The following is a 23,562-nucleotide window of genomic DNA, read 5'->3' as shown; positions in this document are numbered from 1 at the left end:
ATTAAAAGAGTGAAAAAGAATCAAGTCTTAATAGAAGATAAAAGGGCTATATAATACATGATGAAATAAATAAAAACTAAAATGAGAAGACCTTAACATATGCTGTACTTTCACCTATGGATTTCACTTAAACTACCTAACTTTTCTTCACTTAGGACAATAAACTGAGGCCAAGAGAGATGACAGGAATATTCCTGGTGACAGGAATGAACACAGGTCAATTTTTCTTTTTTTGGTTGGTCGTGGGGCTTGAACTCTGGGCTTGGGCACTGTCCCTGTGCTCTTCAGCTCAAGGCGAGCACTCTACCGCTTGAGCCACAGCACCACTACAGGTCAATTTTTCTTACAGTGCTGGGGATCAAACACAGTGTCTTGTCTGCTCAAGCCAAGCATGAGTAGCACTGAGCTGTATCCCAGTTAGAATACAGGTCAATTTGACTCTACAGTTTATATAATTTTTCTTTAGCTTATTGAAAATAACAAAACATTTCTAACAGATTAAAAACTCCAGCAGACATTACAATAACTAATTACGCACCATCTGGTCTTAATGAAAGACATTTTTTATTTGGTTAAATTTTGATATTTAAAAAGTGCTATCAAAGATATTAAAGATATATTTGTAGGTGGCAGGCCCTCATATATCCCTCTAGATCCCAGTTTCCAGATCCCTTTACATACAGGAAGCATTATTCTGCCTTTGGAATGACTCCTTCCCCAAACGTTTTTGCACTTGTACTACTGTGTATCTCTTTGAATATTATACAGTAGTACTCTGAATGCCTTTACATTATGTTAGTGGAAAGATATAGTACCCCATGCTTCTCCACTCAGAATTATGCTTTTCATATTTATCTGCACTGCTAATGTATTTTGGTATAAAATAAAAAGATCTGTTAGAATGTGGTAGTCACATTTTTAACCTATTATTTCCCAATTCTCATTCAAGAAGCTATACATACTATCCTTTCTTAAAACGACAGTGGTGAGAAACATCAAGTTTTCCTGTCTGATGATTTAATTTTTATTTGCGTATTTCTAACACAAGTGAGCTTTGACATTTATTTTTCCCCCAAAGCGCCACTTGGGTTTCTTCTAACAATCGCATGTTTGGATACATTTTTTTGCTATATAGAGATTCCTTTCCCTACACTTTCTTTTCTTTGCCTCTGTCTCCGAAGTGCTGGGATTATAGGCATGCATATACCATTATTCATAAGCAAATCGTAACACATCAAACAACATGAGTGTTTCTCTATACATTTTGTACTTTTAGGGTCTTGATTAGGAGTTTTACTAGTTTCTACCTTTTCTCCACATAAAAAGCACTCTGCAACATTTTTAAAAGTGAGATGGAATTACACACACATAAAACAATAAAACATAGCTAAAAAAGTCCTCAGTTATAGTTTTCTTATTTTACACAGATGCATAATTATAGATCCATGAAGGTGGACACTTTGTCTATTCTCTTTTGAATAATCTTCAAAACCTAGCAGCTCCTGTACATGGCAGAAGTTGTGTGTGTATATACATATGCTTATGTCTGAATGATGACTGGATAATTTGAAGAAAAAAATAACAGCTGCTAAGTCTACTAAAATTCACATGCAAGGCTGACCACTGTATCTTAAAATTATTTCTGAGTTGAGAATGCAAAGAAAAGGTATGGTTGAGAACTTGGTAAGGAATAGGAAATACTGGCTTAAAAAAAAATCAAGAGCTCAACTTTAATTCTTAGAATCAAAAAATTATAATAAGTTAGAAATTCACTGATAACACCTTGTCATTTAAGCTAGTGGATTGAAAACGTAAAATGAAAGTATTTATGATAACTTTATCAGTAAAATAAGCTCCACACGAAGTAAACTAAGTAAAAAAAGAACCCCATTACTTGTTACACTGTTCAGGAAATCAAGGATTAGGAGGAATACTTACTTCCTATTCTGTTGCTGTCTCTGGTGTAAGAGTCGCCGATGCTGTGGATGAAGGTGAGTTGTATCTGGTCTAAACATTGGGGCCTGAGATCTAAGAAAAAGGCGAGAAGATCCTCAGTGCTCTTATCCTACTGACTTGAAGTTCTCAGTACTGGATAACTTCACATGGTTTCATCCAAGGGACTAAAAATTGTCTACTGTAGACAGACTGAGCCGTATTTCTCATGACTTGTCCCCAAACCAATTCTCAGCTAGTGAGATGATTATGAAGTCTCATTGCATTAGTAGTTCAAAAAGAAAAAGAATGTAGAAGAGACTTCTTTAAATTGGTTTAAGGTATTCAGCTTTAACTATGCAGGAACAACATAAAATATATGTATAACAGTCCATTTTATCTATTTAGTAGGCTAGGGTACCCAGTTATTTGATTAAATCTTGCTTTCAATGTCAAGGTACAAGCAAGATGTGATTAATAACCAGCTGACTTTAAGAAGACGAGTTTATTTCCTGTAACAGGAGTGTTCCTTACCCTTCCATCAGTTTAAGGCCTAAAAAGCCCAATCAGAAAACTCCCAAAAAATTTGGATCAAGACTACAACAAAGAAGCTCTGTCTTTGTCTCCAGCTTTATGGCCCATATACTTCAAACTATGTATTTCAAACTTTTTCTCTTTTTGTGCTGATTCTTAGGCTTGAACTCACTGTCCTTGTGCTTTTATGCTGAAGGCTGATGCTCTATCACTGGCTTTGGCATTGTTAATTGGAGTTAGGAATCTCAAACTTTCTTGCTGTCTTTGAGCCTCTATCCTCAGATCTCAACCTCCTGCGTAGCTAATAGTATAGGCAGGAGCCACCAGCAGCTGGCTTCTTTTTTTTTTTTAAGGTATTTGAAAGCTTAACATATGGAATTTGTTAAATGGTTGTGGTAAAATGGAAAAATAGTTAAAAGGAATCACTATGGCAACAGGGTTGGTACTGTAGGAACCAGCTACCATGCCATGGTTTGGGAGCACAGGGACAAGAGCTAGAATGTATATTCAACTCTTACTGAGTTTCTGGCCTGCTGGCTTGACATATGGAATTTTGACTTTCTACCCTCTACAATCAGGAGTCAATTCCTTAAAATTTGCTAAGCAAGCAAGCACTTTACCACTCGAGCCATAGCTCTAGTATTAACTCTTGAGAATTCTTGAAAGTTTTCTTGAGAACTTTGATATAGTATAGGTATTAGAAGTTTTACCAAAGCAAGAACTAAAATCCTCTTGTTATAAAACAGAAAGAGGGCAGAAGCAAGCAATTTAGCTAATGATGAGATTATCTAACTTCTCACCACTTCTTTTTCTATTATTTCTTCGTGCTAATCCTTAAGTCACCAGCACTGTGTATCTTAGTTTGAAAAAGGCAATTAATTTATAATGTACAAATGAATCACGATGCTTTGAGGGTAATATAAGAAAACCTGGAGACTATCAGATATTTGTTTGTCAACTTGAGGGCTGAGTAATACCTTAAAATATTTGGCTCAGCAATTATCAGGAGACTTTTGCATTATAAAGAGCCTTGGTTGACAATGGATAAACATTAGAATGTTTTCTGTACCTTAGGTTTTGCAGGTGAGGTCCAGGGCCAGGAGGATGCTGCTGTGGAGGGGGTGTAGCAGTGGGTGGAGCATTAAAGAAGGCACGGAAGCCTGGTGCAGGGGGAAGCATCTGCCCAACTCGCCCTTGCAGCAGTTTTGGATTCATGGCAGCCAGTGGGCTACCTACAAACCCAGGGACTCGTGCAAACTGGCTGGGAGACATTCGTCCAGGCTGTAACTATAAAGAGGGATAAGATCTTAGATACAGTAAATCAGAGAATCCCCTGCTTTTTATTCACAGAAAAGTGAACACTGCTTCCATCAATAAGTTGGAAAAAAAGAAAAGGTAGCAGTGAGTAATGGTAAAGGAAGGAGGTGTCATTAATGAACTTCAGCACAGTAAGAAACAATGAGTCCTGTATGCAGAGCTAATCACATGCTTACCTGTGCTCCTCCAAGAAGCTGTGCTCTCTGGAGGGGGCTGAAAACAGGGGGAACGCTAGGAGGAAAAGGATGACCCAAGAGGGAAGAGTTCTAAGGAGAAAAAAAAAATGGGGAAGGGGATGAAAATGACACTCATATTATGAAACCATTAAATCAATATAATAAGAAAACTCACTGGAAATGTAGTATAAACTTGGGTGTAAAAACTCTCCAACTATAGCCGGGCGCTGGTGGCTCATGCCTGTAATCCTAGCTACTCAGGAGGCTGAGATCTGAGGATCGCGGTTCAAAGCCAGCCCGGGCAGGAGAGACCGTGAGACTCCTATCTCCAATAAACCACCAGAAAACCGGAAGTGGCGCTGTAGCTCAAGTGGTAGAGCGCTCGCCTTGAGCTGAAGAGCTGAGGGACAGCGCCCAGGCCCAGAGTTCAAGCCCCACTACCGACCAAAAAAAAAAAAAACTCTCCAACTATAGAGTTTTCCATTTAAGGAGTATAAAGAAGAGTAACTCTAGAAATTATAAAACGCTATAGCCATTGAAAAGGATAAAGAAAGCAGCACTAGTAGGAGCTGAAGTAGCAAGAAATCAGATGATAATAACCACCTGAGATTTTTAAACAAAAGCGAGCTAAGAAGTGAGCCATGTCTTTCTTCTCTTGGGATCCTAAAAGTTCCAGAAGTTCAAAGATAGAGACTATACATGATATGTATAATTTAGGGGATGTTATTAGTATTTAAATGATAGGATCATTTAAATAGTAATCATTTTGTTAGGCTGTAGAGTGACATACCGGGACACCGCAGAGCTGGTTTGGAGACATCCTCTCACCATAGGGAGCAGGATAACGCGGTGGCATCGGGGGCCGAACATGGACAGGCTTCGGACACAAGATCTATTAGGACAAACATACACACAACTACACTCAATGAAATCAGTTTTTCTTCCACCTACACTCCCTCCCCTCAAGTACTAGCAGAGACACAGAACTCTACATACAGCCCTACTTCTAAGCAAGTTGCTATGTCTATGGGTTTAACACAGTACCTTTGGTCAATTCCTCTTACAAATCAAGCCATGTGTCATTTTAGTAAGGAAGACTTAGCTAATTCTCCAGTTATCCCCACCCTTCTGTGCTATCTGAGGGAGGTACCAGCAGACAATGTGACTTGCGAATTTTCTCCAAGAGGAAATATTTTGGCAGTAGTGAGGGAGAAGGAATGATAAGAAAGCTGGAGGATTAACTAAGTCCTATTCTGAAGCCTCTGTGATATGGCCGCCATGCTCAGCAATGTTGTGGTACATTGTGACTCCACCATTTCATAGGATATTGAGCCTAACTAGGCCATACCAACACCACCCTCCCCCCATACCTTCCAAATTGGCCTTCCTTTTCAGCTGCTGGTTTCAGGTGGAGGAAAGTCTATGGAACAGGACTGCACAGGCTCTAGGGAAAGCAGGGATATCTTAAAGGTAAAAAGGGATGTGGACAGTGCTGTGTGTTCCCATACCCCCCAGCTTTCAGTTATCTCTCTGCCCATGTATTAGGCAGCCAGCAAAACACTGAAAAAGGATAAATGCACTATATGTGGTACACTACTCTTTTCTCCCCCAGTTAAAAGGCAGCAGCAGCAACAGCAGCAGCAAAGGTATTAGGGAAGGTGTCTCTTATTTGCACTAACTTCTCTCTAGCTATTTTTCTAATGCCTACCCAAAACTTCCACCCTCCTCCCAGCAATCACTGATTCCCCAGTAATTTTGCCCAGATTCCCAGTATCTTGGGCTGAGTGCCTGTTGATGAGAGGTACCTGTTGGTTGAAGCTGGGTACAGCCATCTGCTTAGGTGGTGTGCCTATGGGGACAGCTCTAACAGGAGGACTCCCAATAACAGGTGAAGTTGATCTTCTTGGTAACGCGCGCTCAGAAAGATCCCGGTCATCTTCTGGGCCCTGGGGGAGCCTCTGAGGCAAGGCATATTCTAAGACAGACACTGTCGGCATTTCCTAGTTGAAGAAGAGTAGTTCCAAAAATAAAATGTCTGAATAATTTCTTGGGCTACCAAAGATATCTTGAAAAATTACTTTAACAATGTTTATCTTTTAAGAATTTGTATTAGATAAGAGTCACTCTTTGGTACGCAGTTCTGATTTTTGGTTAAGTACACAGAATGGAACTGTCACCCCCAATGAAGCTACAGAACAGTTTACCATTAACTCAAATTCCTTTGTATTGTCACTTCATAGTCAGCCCCTTGTGCTATACTCAACCACTGCCAAAAACTTATGCCTAGGCTTTTTAAGGAACATGTAGCATACACCTACCTATGTCAAGCTTTTCCCTAGGGTGTGAGAAAGGGTACATCAACAGGTTCAGCAACATAAGTGCTGGATATAGCAATCCATACCATGTGGGGAAGTAATAAATACCTATACATATACATTCTTAAGACTATGGTAAGAGTATGGTAACAGGAACAGTATGGCAAAGGATGGTAACAGGGAGTAAATTAAAACCTGAGGATATGAGAGATTTTATAAAAAGGAAAAATGTTAATACCTGAGCAAGTAGTGGTCCTCGGATTCGCCTCAGAACTTCAGATCCATCCCAGATACTGGAATTCAGGCTTCCCGGCTGAGGCTATCAAAAAACAAACACATCAAGCCTGGAATAGTGTGGTTCTCTGGGTGACTAATTTGCTATAGAAGAACAAGGTTTCAAAAGAGCCTCCACAATAGGGCTGGGATGTAGCTTAGTGGCAAAGCATTTGCCTAGCAAGTACAACGTGCTGGGTTTGATCCCCAGTACAAACAAAACAACGATCCAAATAAAAGTCTCAACTACTTGGGAATAACATAGTATAGTGCTCTAGAATTCACATTATTCCTTCATCAGAATTGCCGTCATCAGGCAATATATATAATTGATGGCATATATAATTCTCTTATGAAATAGATGAAATAACAAGGTGAAGTTCAATCCTTGATTTTGTCTATTATTAGCTGAACCATTATTAAAGACCCCAAATCAGAATAACTTACTCACTTGTAAAACTGGCCTTGTCTGCACTGCTCTCATGATAGCTGGATCTTCAAGTTCATTTTCAATCACCATCTTACTGAGTCTTTCTGCCAGATTCTCTTCATGGTCACCCAACAAGTCCATTTCATCCCTCTCTCCATTGCCTGTTTGTTCATTAACGGCCACTGGCAGCTTTTCTTCCAACTCGGCCAGCCGCTCATGTGCTTCCTGCCAGTCATCATCTGTAAGATGAAACCATTCATGTTAGAAATATAGCTCCTATAAAAATAAAAGAATTTTGTGACATTCTTCTCTTAACCAAATGATCAATCCAATTACAGAACATAGGTAGAAAGTTAAGTTTCCATCTAGAGACATGAAATAAAGTTTAAACCAGGAGACACAGAACATGGTCTTTTCATTATTATGAGGAAGTAACACTGTACTAGGAAATTCAAATGTTTGGATTAACAACTTAACACATTATCAGTGGTGTCTAATCTGAAACCAATTTCTATCCTAGTGATAAATGTATATTATTATGTTTTGGTTTCAAAGAAAAATAAAACCCCACAGCACTAGCATAGAACTTTTTCTTAACTTGTAACTGCCATGTTTATTATAAACTGTTTATTTCATCCATTCATTTCGTTCAATTAAGCACTGTTTTAGGTACATGGAATCAGTGGTACAATATAGTCAGGGCTTCCACTCTCAGGGAGCCATCATTCAAGCAGCGAAGAGATAGAAAATCACAACCAACAAAAGTCAATGATATACCATACTACAGAGGAAAATTCTGTAAGTTCTGGAGGAAGAAAGGCAGATTGGGAAGGATTGTGTAATGGTATGAGGAGGAAGGGATACTACAAGAGAAGGGAGGCAAAGAGGCAAGATAAAAGTTTATTTAGGGTCTTCTGAACCATTCAAATTGATATGGGGACAGGCTCATGAAAGTTTAAATGTGGTTTTACCTTTTGAAAGAATCACTTTGGCTACAGTGTTGAAAATAGTTTGGAGAGGGGGAAGCGCCAAGCCAATTATGCAGCTACTGAAGTAAACCAAGGGAGACGACTTGTACCAGGGTCAAGCTGTCCTTTATGGCTTTGCTATTCTACTAATAACCTTACTGATACAGCAATAGGAGTTCCATTGTAGCATATATTAAAATCATCAGAATCCTTCATCAGCTTTCTACCTAGACTTACTTCTATCATACCTCACAGTGCAGTTCCTATTATTCCACTTTGCTTTCTTAAAAACTTATAATCCTGCTTCTTTCAGCATTGAAGTGCAGTAATTTCTCCCTCTTCTCAGAAATTCTCCCTAAATAATTCTTTCACGTTCCTTCTAACTTTATCTCGTCTAAACATATGCTTTTTTTAATGAACAAAAAAGTATTCTTCTGTGTATGTTATATATTTGTTCTTACATTACTTAAAAAATTTTAATTCTACAAAATCCAGACAGGAATAAGTAACTACCTTTTTAACAGAAACATTCTGGTTACAAAGAAAATACAAATCTGTTTTTAAAAAAATCTAAGCATTAAATATTTTGTGATGCTTACAAAATATGTCACTTAGAATATAAACGTTTCTCATGTTCACTATGTGAAACTGGCAGAGTTTAACATGTTTCTTTCCCCACCGCCCCCACCTCACTTTTATAGTACTGATATTAAACTCAACACCTTGCAATGTGCTAGACAAGCATTTTATCACCTGAGATAGCGGTTATTTCTATTTATTTATTTAATTTATTGTGCTGGACCTGAGCCTTGAACTCAGGGTCTAGGCACTGTCCCTGAGCTTCTTTTCCTCAGGCCTACCAATTGAGCCTGCTTTAATATGGACTTTCCTGCTTGGGCTGCCTTCAAAACACTGATCCTCAGATCTCAGCCTTTAGAGTCAGTAGGATTTCAGGTGTGAGCCAACAAACAGTGCCCAGCTGTTTCTCTTTATTTAAACACTATAACTACTGATAATACTATCTTTTTTTTTTTAAAGAACTATGATTCTATTCTATTAATAAACCACAATTCAGCTTATTCCATAGTGAAAAAATCTGGATATTTCTGAGTTAAAACAAAATAGAAATAGAAGTTTTTTTAAATTTATTTTTGTTCGTCGTGGGGCCTGAACTCTGGGCCCCAGTGCTGTCCCTCAGCTCTTTAGCTCAAAGCTAGCACTCTACCACTTGAGCCACAGCACCACTTCTGGATTTTTTCTGCTTATATGGTGCTGAGGAATTGAACCCAGGGCCTCATGCATGCAAGGTAAGCACTCTACCACTGAGCCACCTTCCCAGCCCCCAGTTTTTAAATTTTTTTTTTAATGGCAACCTCAGCCCCTAAAAATTATGGTAGCTTTAATAAAGGAAAGAGAAACAGAAAGAGCAGTAATCCTTCCAAGTAGGTGTGGGTTTCTAAAGATTCACCAGACTGTTGTGACATATTGCTAAGTTTACACAAATTTATTTATACTTCTCTTTCAGTTACTCTGTTCTCATCTGTTAAGGATAACAACAGTACCTAACTCACAAGCCTGATGTGAGGACAAATAATATGGAAAATTTAGAATGGTGCCTAGCACGTCATAAGCACCAGGTAAATGTAAGCCTTTATTTTAGAGAATGAGTTGGGACTACCTTAATCCCATTTATTGAGATGGTGCAATTGTTATTATTTTTTAATTTTAAGAAAGATGATATGAGAGCACTCTTACCTAAAATATTCCCTATGTGAAGTTATTATTCCAGTTGCCCACTCTGCAAATTCCAAAGAATCAAACCAAAGCTAAGTATGACATTTTCCCTACTGGCTTACGTTCTCTTTACCAGTTATATATGTGCCTGCTGACTAAGAAAGCAATTTGCTTTTCATAATATTTAAACCAAGATGTTATGAGGAAATACAATGTTCACTTTAAAGCCAGGCATTAGTGGCTCACACATTAATCCTAGATCCTTATTAAGTTGAGATCTAAGGACTGTGGTTTGAAGCCAGTCCAGGCAGGAAAATGTCTGGGATGGCTTCAAACTCTCAAGTAGAATAACTATCTCCTTAACAAGTAAAAAGTCAGAAGTAAAGGTGTGGCTCAAGTAGTAGAGTACCAGCTGAGTTACAAAGCTAAGGACAGCACCCAGGCCCTTTGTTCAAGCTCCAATATTGGCACAAACACACATTTTACTTTACAATTCAAGTATACTACATACTCAATGGAAAGAACTTACCTTTGGAAATGTTTTCTCTATTATGAACTTTGTTGACAAAAGAAGTCCTCCTTAATCACACTTCTGCTTCATGGTAAAGAATAAGCTAACTATATACTACTTTGTTGCCTTTAATATTTACTATCTGTGCTGTGTGTGTGTGTATGTGTGTGTGTGTGTGCGCGCGCACGCCCTGGGGCTTAAACTCAGGGCCTGGGTGCTGTAACTTAGGGTTTGGGTGCTGTCCCTGAGCCTTTTCTGCTCAAGGCTAGTACTCTACCACATCAGCTCCACTTCCAGCTTTTGATAGTTCATTGGAGATACAAGTCTCACAGACTATCTTTCCTGCCTGGCTGGCTTGGAACCACGATTTTCAGATCTCAACCTCAAGCCACTAGTGCCCAGCTACTACCTGTACTTTTACTGCACACTAAAACATTTCAACTTGTATTTCTTTTCTATCACATACAATACAGTTCCATATACTTTAATATCCTTTTAATGGCAGTATTCCAATCTTGTAGGGGAAAAAAAAGGAACGTTGGGTGAACAGGGAGACTTCCCACAGAACTTAAGACTTGAATGAGAAGGCAAGATCTCTTCTGTCCAGAATCAAAACTGAGGGCAGCTATGCTGTCTCATCTTAGTTTATTATCTATAAATCAGTTTCATTAACTTTACTCAAATACTAAAAAATTTGTTGAAAATGACATTCTCTACAGCATTTAACAGAAAGATCTAGAAACAAGTACAGTGTTGGTAGCTTCTATTTTATTCAATAGGTTATTACTGAACTATCTCCTTTAAGTACAATTTCCATGCACAGAAGTTCCATGTGTTTGTAATTCTAGTTTATGCAGCTTTCCCTGTGATAGCCATGAAGAAAGACAAATAGTATTTTCTCATGCCATGCTCCTGGACAACCTCATCTCCTAACCCATGGCTACATTCCAAAAGGTCTTAACTCCCTTCTCTAGTGAGTCTTGCTTCTACTTTCAACATTTCTCTTGCTGCAAAGTTTTAGTTCTGTAGTGAATTTTGTAAATGGCTAACAACAGTAAACTTTTTTCATTTTTGTCAGTTCATTCAACTCTGTGCAATTTTTAACATAAACTTAAGTTGTTGAAAACCACTATCCTTTATGACATTTTAAGACTTTTATTTGGTCTTGACATAGAACATCTTGGGATTACCCACTACTGCTAAATTTCTTCTCCTTTATTAAACTTGGAACATTTGGACAAAAGTGCTGCAGTTCCAAAGAAATCACACATATTAACACACCTCAATGTAAGCACTATTGTTGTTTTCCAAAATCTGACAGCTAAAGCAAGAATATCTCCACTGACTTTATGCAGATATTTATATATGTATACTCTTCATTTTTTTTTATTGTGAAAATACCATACAGAGGGGTTACAATTACATGGGTAAGGTAATGAATACATTTTTTTTTTTTTTGGTTAGTCGTGGGGCTTGAACTACGTGCTTAGTGCTGTGCCTGCGCTCTTTAGCTCAAGGCGAGCATTCTACCGCTTAAGCCACAGTGCCACTTCCAGTTTTCTAGTGGTTTTTCTAGTGGTCTCAAGGATTTTCCTGCCTAGACTGGCTTTGAACCGCGATCCTCAGATCTCAGCCTCCTGAGTAGCTAGGATTACAGGCGTGAGCCACCAGCGCCCGGCTAGGAGTACATTTCTTATCAAGCATTGTTGCCTCCTCCTTTGTTTCCCCTACTCTTCATTTTTTAAAAGTACAAAACTTACGCTAATACTCCACTTGCTTTAACCTTCTTCTAAAGCTTGTTCTCAAACTGATTACGTAAGGTGGCTTCCTAAATTTTTGGTCTTGGGCTTTACAACTCCATGGCTATAAGTTTAGTTTGGCTCTTTTATATTTTCAATTCCTGCAATATTTATATGTAGGAGTGGAAAAAATTTCCATTTGTGCACAATACTTCCCTAACTTATAAAGACTATCACCAATATACTTGGAATAAAAAAGCCTTTTTAAAAAGCTAATGCAGATAAGACAATAGAAATGGTTATACATTCAGTGACTATACTCTGTACCTTTGTAACAGTAAAAAAATTAAAAATACATCTACATACTAGAATCTGATTTGTCTTCTAATTCCTTAGTTTCCCTTACATTGCATGTCTTGCAAACAAAATTTCCCTCATCTAGATTATTTTAAAACTCTGTTAAATGTCTACTTCTCCAAACATTTGAATTCTACTTCTCCGAACATTTGAATTCCTTATAATGGCAACCAGGAACCACAAAGTCATATAGCAGGATGAGACAAGGCTTAAAGAATACCTGCTTTTATAGGTGAGACAAAAAGATCAGCAAGGGGCTGGGAAGGTGGCTCAGTGGTAGAGTGCTTGGCTTGCATACATGAGGCCCTGGGTTCAATTCCTCAGCACCACATAAGCAAAAAGAAAAAAGCCAGAAGTGGCGCTGTGGCTCAAGTGGTAGAGTGCTAGCCTTGAGCTGAAGAGCTGAGGGACAGTGCCCAGGCCCAGAGTTCAAGCCCAAGACCGGACTTAAAAAAAAAAAAAAAAGATCAGCAAGATGAACTATTCTGACTGAAGGATGCACTCACTGTTCTATTAAGATTATGGTGTTACCCCTAGCAAAGCCCTTGTGAAAGTCTAGAGAGCAAGGTGATACCATGAAAGAAGTCACTTACCAACTGCACCTGACCCAAATGTATCATCATTGAATTGATCAATCTCCTCATCTTCCTCTCCCAGGCCTTGAAATGCATCATCATCTTCATCCAGAGGACAATCTTCCAGAGACTGAACAGAGAGAAAGGAATTGAGCTTCAAACTTATATGCTCATTTTCAAAGGCCTAAAAATGTCTACCTTGCCTTTGTAAAGGTAAGCTTTTTGTTTTTGTTGGTCATGGGGCTTGAACTCAGGGCCTGGGCACTGTCCCTGCGTTTTTCTGCTCAAGGCTACTGCTCTACTACTTCGAGCCACAGTGTCACTTCTGGTTTCCTGGTGGTTAATTGGAGATAGAGAGTCTCAGGGACCTTCCTCCCAGGGCTGACTTTGAACCTTGATCATCATCTCAGCTTCCTGAAGAGCTAGAATTACAGGCGTGAGCCACCAGCACTTGGTAAGATTTTTTTTTCCTATCCAATTTTTCTGGCAGTTGGGAGATTTCACTAGCTTCTGTTTCTATTTTCTATTCCTTGTTTCATTTATTTTATCCTCCACTCCTAAAACATGTCCAGTTTTCCTATTTAATAAAAATTCAACAATAGCATATCGTCATGCACCCATTAAATTAGGCGCACACATTCTTCCCACTGCTGGCTGGAATACTGATTACAAGTAAAAAAGGAACACTGTTATCTTGTGTTTCATGTAACTTTCTCAACAAAACTCATACTTGCCTCCTTACATTCAATTTTATTATTGCTTTTAATGCTTTCTCTTAACTTTCTGTCCCCCTTCTGTTTCTTGTAGTTCTAAATTCTCACTGAAAGCTAAGTTCTCTACTACTTATGTGGGACGAGCTCTGATACATCAAGCTCCACTCTTACAAGTATTATAAACATGGGCAACTCATTCTTGTGTGTGTGTGTGTGCCAGTCCTGGGGCTTGAACAAGGGCCTGGGAACTGTCCTTGAGCATTTGTGTTCAAGGCTGGAGCTCTACCATAAAGCCACACACAGTTCCACTTCTGGCTTTTTTGGTAGGTAACAGGAGTAAGAGTTTCACATACTTTCCTACCCAGGCTGGCTTCAAACTGCTTTCCTTAATCTCAGCCTCCGGAGTAACCAGATTTAGAGGTGTGAGCCACCTGGGCCCAGCACAATTAATTTTCTTGATTAACTGATCAGTGCCTTTTGAAGATCTGTTGTGTCTGGAGGCTTGTACTATGTTAGGCTCTGGTCCTCAGTTTCTTAAATCGTATTTCAGGGATACACACCACTTAATTCAGTTTGTTGTGAGGATTAAACAAGTCAAAGATTGTAGACAGCTGAATATAAACAATCTTAAGTGTGTTCTACTTTATTTTCAGGTACAGTGTCTGAGCATGTAGCCCAGGCTGGCCTTGAACTCATGACTGCTACCTCAGCCTCCACAGTGTTGGAATTACAGGTTTGTGTATTTTAAACATTTCCCTCCTCCACCTTAGTTTTATTAATTGACTTATTCTTCCAAGTATTCTTTTTCTCTCAACAACTTCTTCCCACTGTGTCTCATCGTTCTTTCTCCCCACTTACTAGACATTATGGTAGTGGCTCAGCTATCATGTATACCTGTCCTAATTCCACACTCTTAGTATGGACTGATTTGTAATAGATCTTGCCTGGCTAGAGCCTTTCTACCCATCCTAAAAATCTCTCATGCTAACAGAAAGCAGACGTGGGACTGGTCCCTAAATCAGAGGCCACTAGCAGCCTTATACTCTTCCAAACCATAAAGATCTACCTAACCAAATCACTGCTCTCAAAACCAAACCCAAAATCCTGAAATGACTCAGGGATAACCGAGAGCCGTCCCCAATGATTTTGCAAACGGGAGAAAACTCTCACGTTCAGAGATTCAGCGTCACTCAAGGTCACAGAGTCTCGGTGACAGGGTCAAGAACCTGCTGCCTTCCCAAGGACAGCACCCCCCAAAAACCCCCACATCTTCCCTGGTCCTGAAGGAACTTCTCCTGGACACGCCCCCTCCCAACCCTTCAGCTCGCCAGCCGTCTAGCCCGAGAGTCAAAGGACACCCCAGCCACCCCGCAGGCCTCCTGGGTGTGTGGGCGTGCGCGTGCGTGGGAAGCTGGGGAGGGGGCGTCCGGGCACTGGGCGGGAAACGGAGCGACGGGCATCCAGGTAAGGTCTCCCTCAAGGAAAGCCACCGGGCAGGAGCCCGCGTTGTGCGCGGGCCGGCCGGCCCCGCTCCGAGGGAGGGCGTGGTGGGGTGTGTGGCCGGACCGTGGCACTTAACGGGCCCTGCGCACCCCAACACCGAGGCCAACTTTCCCCAGCCACAGCCGCTCCGCCCGGCAGTCCCGCCACCTGCAGACCGCTCGCCGGCTCCGCGGACCGTGAGCCCCAGGCCGGCGTCGCCCCCCGCGCTCCCCCGGTTCCCACGGGCCCCGGCCTCTCTCCCTGCCGCTCCCCCCCCACCCACCCCACGCACGCCCGGAGCACGGGACCGGCGCGCCCGCGGGCAGGAGAGGCAAAGGGGCGCGTGAGGCGTGAGGGAGGGGCCACTTCCGGTCGCCACACTCACCTCGTAGCGGAACATTCTTGGGGAAGGGGGGAGGGAGCGGGGAGGGGAGCGGGGGGAGGGAGGGGAGAAGCGCCGACGCTCCGGTCTCCTCGGCGCGCGCGGGTCCTCCACCGGCTCGCGACCCCTGGCCGCCGCCGTACGCCGGAGCGTGCGTGGGAACGTGCGCAGGCGCAGTTCGGGGAGGGCGGCCGCCCCGTTTGGCGCCTGACGGCGGCGGCGGCGGCAACGACAGCAGCGGAGGCTGCGCGGAGGACAGATTTGGCGTGCGGCTTCCTAGAGTCCGCGGCGAGAAGGAGGTCCCGTGGAGAGCGACTGCGCATGCGCGCCCGCGGGTGGTGGGGAGGGGGTGGGCGGGGGAGGCGTCCCGGCTCCGGGAACCTCGCAGCTCCGCCTTCCGGCTTCTCCCTCCGCCCGCCGCCCGCTGGGCGCTGGGCTGCGAGTCGCCCGGCCAGTCACGAGTTCTCCGTCATCGCCGGGGCGGGGAGAAGCCCGGGGCCGGTCCCACGCTGTGCGCTTTGGGGTCCGGGCTGAGCCGGGCGCGGGAGTCCTGGGCGGCTCTCGGGGTGGTTTCCTCTCTGGCGCTCACGTCCCGCACTGCTGTCCGTGGTACCGGGGGGGGGGGGTCGGCACCCGAGGCTCCTGGCGGGGAAAGCACACACATCCCACGTCGGGTGCTGCCTGCGTCGGGTGGCAGGTGACCGCGCCGGGCCCGGGACAGGTGGCCGCTGTTCCCACCAGGCCCGGCCCGGCGGGGCCGTGACTCACCCGCCTCCCAGCCGCGCCCCAGCCCGCTTCGTGCTGTGTTCGGTGCTAAGCCGAAGGCCCCGGCCGGGAGGTATTTTTAGGCACCCGGCGCCCCGAGGCCCGGGCCGGGCTGGGCGGGGACCTCAGCCGGGGTGCGCCCCCGCGTGACCCCACCTTTGTACCGTGACTTTGCACCGGGGTGCCAACCTCTACACCCCAGTGGCTGAAGTTCTGGTGGTGGGTCACCTCCTGGAACATCGCGCGTCCTCCCCAGCGGGTTTGACCCCACTGAATCCCCCCTCCACCCCTCCCCCCGCCTCCTTCCTCCCTCTCTTCTCCTCCTCTCCCTTCTCCTCTCTTCCCTTTTCTCTCCCTTCTCTCCATTCCTCTCTCCTCTTTCTTCTTCTCTCCCTTTTAAATTGTGCCAGCAGAAAGTATTCTTTTTATTTTACCTTAATTTTCTGACCTTTTTAGTTATCTTTAGTTGTAATGAGGCCATTCAACCTGTCAGTTTGAGTTCAGTGCATCTGGATCAGTAGCACCCCCCCCCTTTTTAAAAATCATTCCCATCCCCACCCCTCCATCTCAGCCCCTGGCATAGCTATATGCCTGGAGGACTGTGACTGTATTTTTCCCTTCCCCACCTCCAAGAAGTTATTCTTAGGAGTTCCACTACCCCTTCTCTCCCCCGTGTGTGAAAAATGCAGCCTCGCCTAAGAACGGCATACTGTAAATTCCTCACGTGTCAGTGTGAGTGCATTCATCAGGGCTTGCGTAGTGGAAACGCAGGATTTGAAAATAGAAAGTCTGGATGGCAAGCAGTGGGCTGTCCACTGGTAGTGAGACATCCACTAGGTCACTGGGACTTAGTGGCTTTGGGAAAGTGGAACAGAGTGATTCGGGGATAATGCAGCTGCTGCTAATAATGATGGTAATGATTGAAAGCTGAATCATTCCTTACAACTCACCCGGAGAGGTAGGCACTAATACTTTCTCCAGTTTATAGAAGAGGAACCTGAGTGTTGGACACCTTAAATAATTTGCTTTAAGTCAATGGCAAATTTAGAAGTTGGCAGATGAGGACTTTCTAAAACCCAATCTCTTAATCACAGTGACAAAGTACAAAAAGCTAATAATTGCTTGGTTCAGTCTTCAGCTTTAAAGAAAGGAGCAGGTCAGGGATAAGATGATTATTTTTCAAGTATGTGTGCAATATAAGAAATATCAGAGCGGGGTGCCAGTGACTCATGCCTGTAATCCTAGCCACTCAGGAGGCTGAGGTCTGAATTTCACAGTTCAAAGCCAGCTTATCTTATCTCCAGTGAACCACCAGAAAACCGGAAATGAAGCTGTGGCTCTAGTGGGAGAGCACTAGCCTTGAGCTGAAGAGCTCAGGGACAGTGCTCAGGCCCAGTCAGGTGCTGGGTGACATCCTCAACGTTTTTTTTTTAACCATCACCAAAGTATTAATGTCTTGTAGACCAGGAGTTGACAAACCATGGCCCACAGGTGCATCTGGCCCAGCCATCTATTTTTATAAGGCAATATATTCACAGTTTATTTACACATTGTGTTTGGTTGCTATGTATTAAGTTACTTTTGCATCTCTGTGACCAAAGTACCGGAGAGAACTGAAAAGAAGGAAAGATGTGTATTAAAACTTACAGTTTCAGAAGGCTCAGTCCATGTGTGGTCTCATGCTGGGGTAGATTTTCCTGGGGGGCAGTGGGGAGGACAATGCAGTGGAGGCAGTTCTTCACCCCAAAGACAACTAGAAGCAGAGCAAAAAGTAAATGCAGTGAGAGGCTGGGGCAATAAATAGCCCCCAAAGCCACACCCTCAGTGACCTACTTCCTCCTACTAGGCTCCGCCTCCTGACCTTTTCCAACTTCCTGTTTTAATTTTTATGATTCTGGTCCTAGGGCTTGAACTCAGGGTCTGGGTGTTGCCCTTGAGCCACAGCTCCACTTCCAACTTTTTTTGGGTGGTTAGTCTCATGGACTTTTGCGCCTGGGCTGGCTTTGAACTGTGATCTTCAATCTCTGTCTCCTGAGTAGTAGTAGTGGTATAAACATGCATAGGTATTTAGGCTTTTTCCACCTTCTAATGAAGCTCTCATCTGTTGACTAGTTCAGAGCCCTATCTAATTAGGTTTCTAGAGGAGTGTGTTGCTTTTCTCTTAAATGTTTCTTAATTTTTCAGGTTGCCAAGATGCCCTCATGTATTAAAAGACAAGAGTTGGTAATTACAAATTAGTAGCTTGCTAAGTGTGAGAAACACTTAGTATCTGGCCCTTCACAGGAAGAATTGGCTCAACCGGTTGAGCCATATTTTCTGATCATTATGTTAGAAGTAATCAGTCAAATAAATACATAAAATATGATTTTAGCTATGGGACGAAGGTGAGAGGAATGAAGAAAAAATTCATTGCAGCCAGGTGTGACAATGCCATAGGGAATTTCAGAGCAGTTGATCAATAAGGAGTTGGGGAGCAGGGAAAGACAAGGGAATAGAGGGGGTTATTCTGATAAAAACATACTGGGCCAGGTCCAGTGGCCCATGCCTGTATTTTTATCTACTCAGGAGGCTGAGGTCTGAGGATCGAGGTTCAAAGCCAGTCTGGGTAGAAAAGTTTGTGAGACTCTTATTGACCATCAAAAAGTTGGAATGTGGCTCAAGTAATGGAGTGCTGGCCTTGAGCTAAAAAACCTCAGGGACAGCTAAGCGCTGGTGGCTCATACCTGTAATCCTAGCTATTGAGGAGGATCTCGGTTCAAAACCAGCTCAGGCAGATAAGTCTGTGAGACTCTTATCTTCAGTTTACACCCAAAAAGATAAAGTGGAGCAGTGGCTCAAGTGATAAAGTGCTAGCCTTGAGGAGAAAAGCTCAGGGACAGTATCTAGGCTATGAGTTCAAGACCAAGTACCTGTGCACATGCACATACATACACAGTACAAGCACAGCTGAAATACTGCACTTACTACAGTTAACAATACACACTGAAAAACAGTGAATGAAAGGAAAGTATAACAGGAGTGTAGAAGGTGAATGATGAGGAATATAGTTGAAGTAGTTTATTTGGATGTGTGAAAATAGAACAATAAAACCTATTAAGATGGTCTTAGAAATGGAGAGAGAAGTAAGGGAGTGAAGGAGTTTATTAGGATACATTGTATGCATTTATGGAAATGTCACAATCCTGCCTTGTATAACTAATGTATGTTAATCATTTAAGAAACAATTTCATGTTTTTCAGAAATGGAAAATCACTATCTAATGTTTTATCCCAAAAGCAATCTAATTAAGAAAACAATGGAAAACAGAAAATATTTTGAACTGAATGATCAACATTTTAATGTATCAAGACTAATATATCTAGAGCAGTTTATATCAGAAAGTCAGTAATACTGCATATAAGTGAATTAGAAAGCCAGGTGCCAATGGCTCACACCTGTCATCCTAGGTACTCAGGAGTTTGAGATCTGAGGATTGAGGTTTGAAGCCAGCCTAGGCAGGAAACTCCATGAGACTCTTATCTATAATTAATCACAGAAAAAAGTTGGAAGCAGAGCTGTGGCTCAAATTGTAGAACTCTACCTTTGAAAACAGAAACTCAGGGACAGCTCCCAGGCCCAGAGTTCAAGTCCCAGGACTGGCAAAAAAGCTACAAAAAACAAATGAATTAGAAAATACTAAGGGAAGTATAAGGAATCATTGCAGAGCAGACATAAACACAAAAACAAAGTGTAATAGGCAGTATAAAACAAATTCCCTCTTACACGATATTTTTGGGAGGGAGATTGAGTTTTGTTTTGTTTTTTGTTTTTGTTTTTTGGGGTCCGGTCGTGGGGCCTGAACTCTGGGCCTGGGTGCTGTCCCTCAGCTCTTCAGCTCAAGGCTATAGCGTGCTACCACTTGAGACACAGCGTCACTTCCGGCTTTTTTCTTTTTGCTTATGTGGTGCTGAGGAATCGAACCCAGGGCCTCAGGCATGCAAGGCAAGCGCTCTACCACTGAGCCACCTTCCCAGCCCCGAGTTTTCTTTTTAAGTATCAGAAAACTGGTACTTCAAGGTTGCAGGGGGGGATATGTGTTAAATGAGGGTTGATGAAGAGAGGAAGGGGGAAAACGCAGTTACACTATTCAACTTTATGCCACTTCTTTTCCTTGTCTGCTCTCTCCAGTTGGAAATAACCAACCATAGGTTCTGACTACACATTCTTTTTCTTTTTTCCAAGTTGTAGTGGAAAGCACATGTGCCATGGCTCAGGTGGTAGAGCTCCTGAGTTACATGCATGAGGCCCTTAGTTCAAACCCTACCACTGCCAGAACAAACAAGCAAAACCAAACTGACACAGAGCCACTGAAAAACCACAGAACTGATGGTTGTCAGTTTGACTGGATTAATAAATACCTAGGAGTTGAACAAAGTACAGTTACAGGAGTGTCTGGCAGGGAATTTCCAGAGACAATTACACTATACCCTCAACCCTTTTTGCCTTTTTTTTGTTTTCTTGGACAGCCTGGACCATAATCCTCATACGTATGCTTCCCATATATCTGGAATGACAGGTGTGTGTCAACATACCCAGCTGTTTGCCAGGGCTGGCCTTGAACCCCAATCATCCCGATATCTGCCTCCAGAGTAGATGAGATTAGAAGCAGGAGCCACAGTGCCTGGCCTCCTTCATAGTTCCTGGTTTAGTGTTTTGACTTGGCTTCATTGTCTTGCTGAGTTCGCTCAATGAGATAAATCTTTGTTACTCATGATTTATTGAAAATAAAAGAATATTTTAATTTTGGGAAAATTTTATTTTGAGAAGCTATTATTAAACATTTTTCCAGGTATTTTCATAGGTATTTCTTAAGAATCTCTTATACAGGCTGCGAATGTATTGTGTAAAAAGTCATGAGTATGGCCTAAGTAGTTCTTTAGGGATGAGTTAAATTGTAATGTATGGACTGTTTGATCTCTTTTGCTGCCGTAACAAATTTCCATAAGCTTAGTGTCTGAAAACATCAAAAATTTATTCTCTGCTAGTGCTAGAGGTGAAAAGCCTAAAATAGACCATAGTACTATGTTCTTCTGGAACCTTGGAGATTTTTGTTTTCGTTTTTGTTTTTTTGTGGTTAGCTTTGATGGTGTTTTTCTTTTTTACCTTTCAAGAAGGTCTGTTGTCCTATCTTCCATTCTCAAAGCCCAGCATGTCTGTCTGTCGGTCTGTCTGTCTGTCTGTCTGTGTCTGCCTGCCTGCCTGCCTCTCCACTCCTATTGTCACATTTTCTTCCCCACTCTTCTGAAAAAGCCAGGTGTCCCCGGTCCCACCTATAATCCTAGCTACTGAGGAGGCTGAGATCTAGGGATAGCAATTTGAAGCCATCCTGGACAGAAAAAAAAGTCTCAAGACTTATCTCTAGTTAACCAGAAAACTGCTGGATTATAGGTATGGCTCGAGTGGTAGAGCACCAGGTATGGGTGAAAAAGCTGAGTAAAAGGTTTGGAGTTCATGCCCCAGTATCAGCACAAAAGGAAAAAAAATCCTATGAAAGCTAGGTGTGGACACATATGTCTGTTACTCCTGCACTCAGGATCTGAGGTAGGAGGATCATGAGTTCCAGGTCATCCTAGCATATAGAGTAAGACTGTTTACAACAACAATAACAACTACTGCTACAACTACAACCAAACAAACATAAAGGATCCTATGATAACATTAGGTGCACCAGAATAACCCAAGATAAGCTTCCTATTTCAATATCCTTAAATCACGTCTTCAAAATCCTTTTATGATGTAAAGTAACATATTCATTAAGTTCTGGGAATTAGGACATCTTTGGGGAGCTATTTTTCAGCCTACTACTTGTGGTATGGAATGAATCATTGGGATTTCATTTAAGGTGAATTTTGGTAGTGTATAATGAGAAGGTTTTTGAAGTTTCAAAATGGAAGCTGTCCCTAGGTGAACTAATGACAGACTAGAAAGATAGCAGTAATGGAGTGAGAAAACATACAGATCCGTCCTGCACAGAGCCATAGAAGAGGTAGCACAGGCTTGGCAGTAGAAATGAGGTACAGAGACTCCCTCCTGTGTTATTTGGCTGAATGCCATTTAGAGGTCAGGAATATAGTGGTTTTCCAGGATAGGACATGGCATTGGGAGATGAGTGAAAAGTAATTTTGTTCCTGTATTAGCTGCTGAACTGGCAAGAGAAAGGGGAACTTTCACTGCCATTGTTTCCATTATGCCCTTGAACCCTGCTTAGTTCCTGGTGGTTAGTGGAACGGTTGATTCCCATGTCACTTAGGCAGCCCAGGAAAACATAATGATGCCCTCCCTCCTGGACCCCTTCCCAATAAGGAACTATAGATTTCTTGTTTCGTATATTATTCTCATTGCAACATGTGTCTTTGCACTTAGTCCTAAATGATCAAACAGAAATGTCCGAAATGAACAAAACCACTCTACCTCACTGGCTCATAAGAATGCAATGGTTCATACCATTTCACTCATGATTTGTACCTACAGGATGAGTGAAAATGGAACTGGATCATTCCAGTTTGGTTTATGTCCTCCATAAATGAGCCATAGTGGGTTTTCTATGAAAAAAAAACTTTTCTGTTTTAAGCAGTTGGTAGCTAGTATCAACTGGGGCTTCCAGCCGATACTAGGCAATGACACCGTTAGATCACCTACAGACTTAATCATTTTGAAGATGATTTTATGATCTGCAGGCCACTCTGTGTTTTTCATCTCATTTTCAAGAGATTTGGTTCAGTTAGCCAGCAAGTTTATGATCATGAATGAGTTAATTTGCTCCATGTGTTGAGCTGAAGACATTGATTTCATTTTTGTTTTGTAAAAATCAGCTGAAATAGTAACACTGTGTGCACATGCATACACATACATGTGTGTGTGTGTGTGTGTGTGTGTGTGTGTGTTACTGGGGTTTGAACTCAGGGCCTCAAACTCCTGTTTTACTTTTTCACTGAAGGATGGCACTTTACCACTTGGATCACAGCTTCACATCTGGCTTTTGGGTGGTCCACTGGAGATAGGAGTATGTAGGCATATTCTGCCTGAGCTGGCTTTGAACTGCCATTGTCAGATATCAGCCTCCTGCATAGACAGAATTACAGGTGTGAGCTCATCAGAGCTAGGCAACCCCTGCGTTTTGGAATTTATGTACTGTCCCGAGATAATCTTCTGGGCATTATCTGTGAAGTCATAGTAACCCTGATTTCATATAGTAGCCCTGTAACATACATCAGGGTCATTGTCTCCTTTAAAGAGTAGTCTCTTGGAGCTGGGAAGGTGGCTCAGTGGTAGAGTGCTTGCCTTGCATGCCTGAGGCCCTGGGTTCGATTCCTCAGTACC

General features: G+C 42.3%; 1 protein-coding gene and 1 long non-coding RNA gene across 3 annotated transcripts in view; one reads left to right on the top strand and one right to left on the bottom strand.

Moving 5' to 3' along the window:
* Patl1 (protein associated with topoisomerase II homolog 1 (yeast)) overlaps nt 1-15,607 on the bottom strand; it is a 29,541-nt gene extending 13,934 nt beyond the window's left edge. Inside the window, exons 1-9 of one of the 2 annotated variants that reach the window (XM_013029289.1) lie at nt 15,442-15,607; nt 12,880-12,991; nt 6,999-7,216; nt 6,513-6,593; nt 5,765-5,959; nt 4,750-4,851; nt 3,960-4,049; nt 3,536-3,753; nt 1,939-2,028 (exon numbers count right to left, since the gene is read on the bottom strand). In XM_013029289.1, coding sequence (XP_012884743.1) covers nt 1,939-2,028; nt 3,536-3,753; nt 3,960-4,049; nt 4,750-4,851; nt 5,765-5,959; nt 6,513-6,593; nt 6,999-7,216; nt 12,880-12,991; nt 15,442-15,456 — 1,121 coding nt within the window. In that variant the 5' untranslated portion in view covers nt 15,457-15,607. The remainder of the gene's footprint in view (nt 1-1,938; nt 2,029-3,535; nt 3,754-3,959; nt 4,050-4,749; nt 4,852-5,764; nt 5,960-6,512; nt 6,594-6,998; nt 7,217-12,879; nt 12,992-15,441) is intronic. The other variant, XM_013029290.1, reaches the window with a different exon arrangement.
* A 24-nt stretch (nt 15,608-15,631) lies between these two features.
* The window catches only part of LOC105995537, a 16,050-nt gene continuing 8,119 nt past the window's right edge, over nt 15,632-23,562 (top strand). Inside the window, exon 1 of the long non-coding RNA XR_001175574.1 lies at nt 15,632-15,737. This is a non-coding gene — a long non-coding RNA (uncharacterized LOC105995537). The remainder of the gene's footprint in view (nt 15,738-23,562) is intronic.

Source organism: Dipodomys ordii, unplaced genomic scaffold, assembly GCF_000151885.1.
Source record: "Dipodomys ordii isolate 6190 unplaced genomic scaffold, Dord_2.0 Scaffold117, whole genome shotgun sequence".
In the NCBI taxonomy this organism is placed as follows: domain Eukaryota; kingdom Metazoa; phylum Chordata; class Mammalia; order Rodentia; family Heteromyidae; genus Dipodomys; species Dipodomys ordii.
This window is presented reverse-complemented; position numbering and strand designations above follow the sequence as displayed.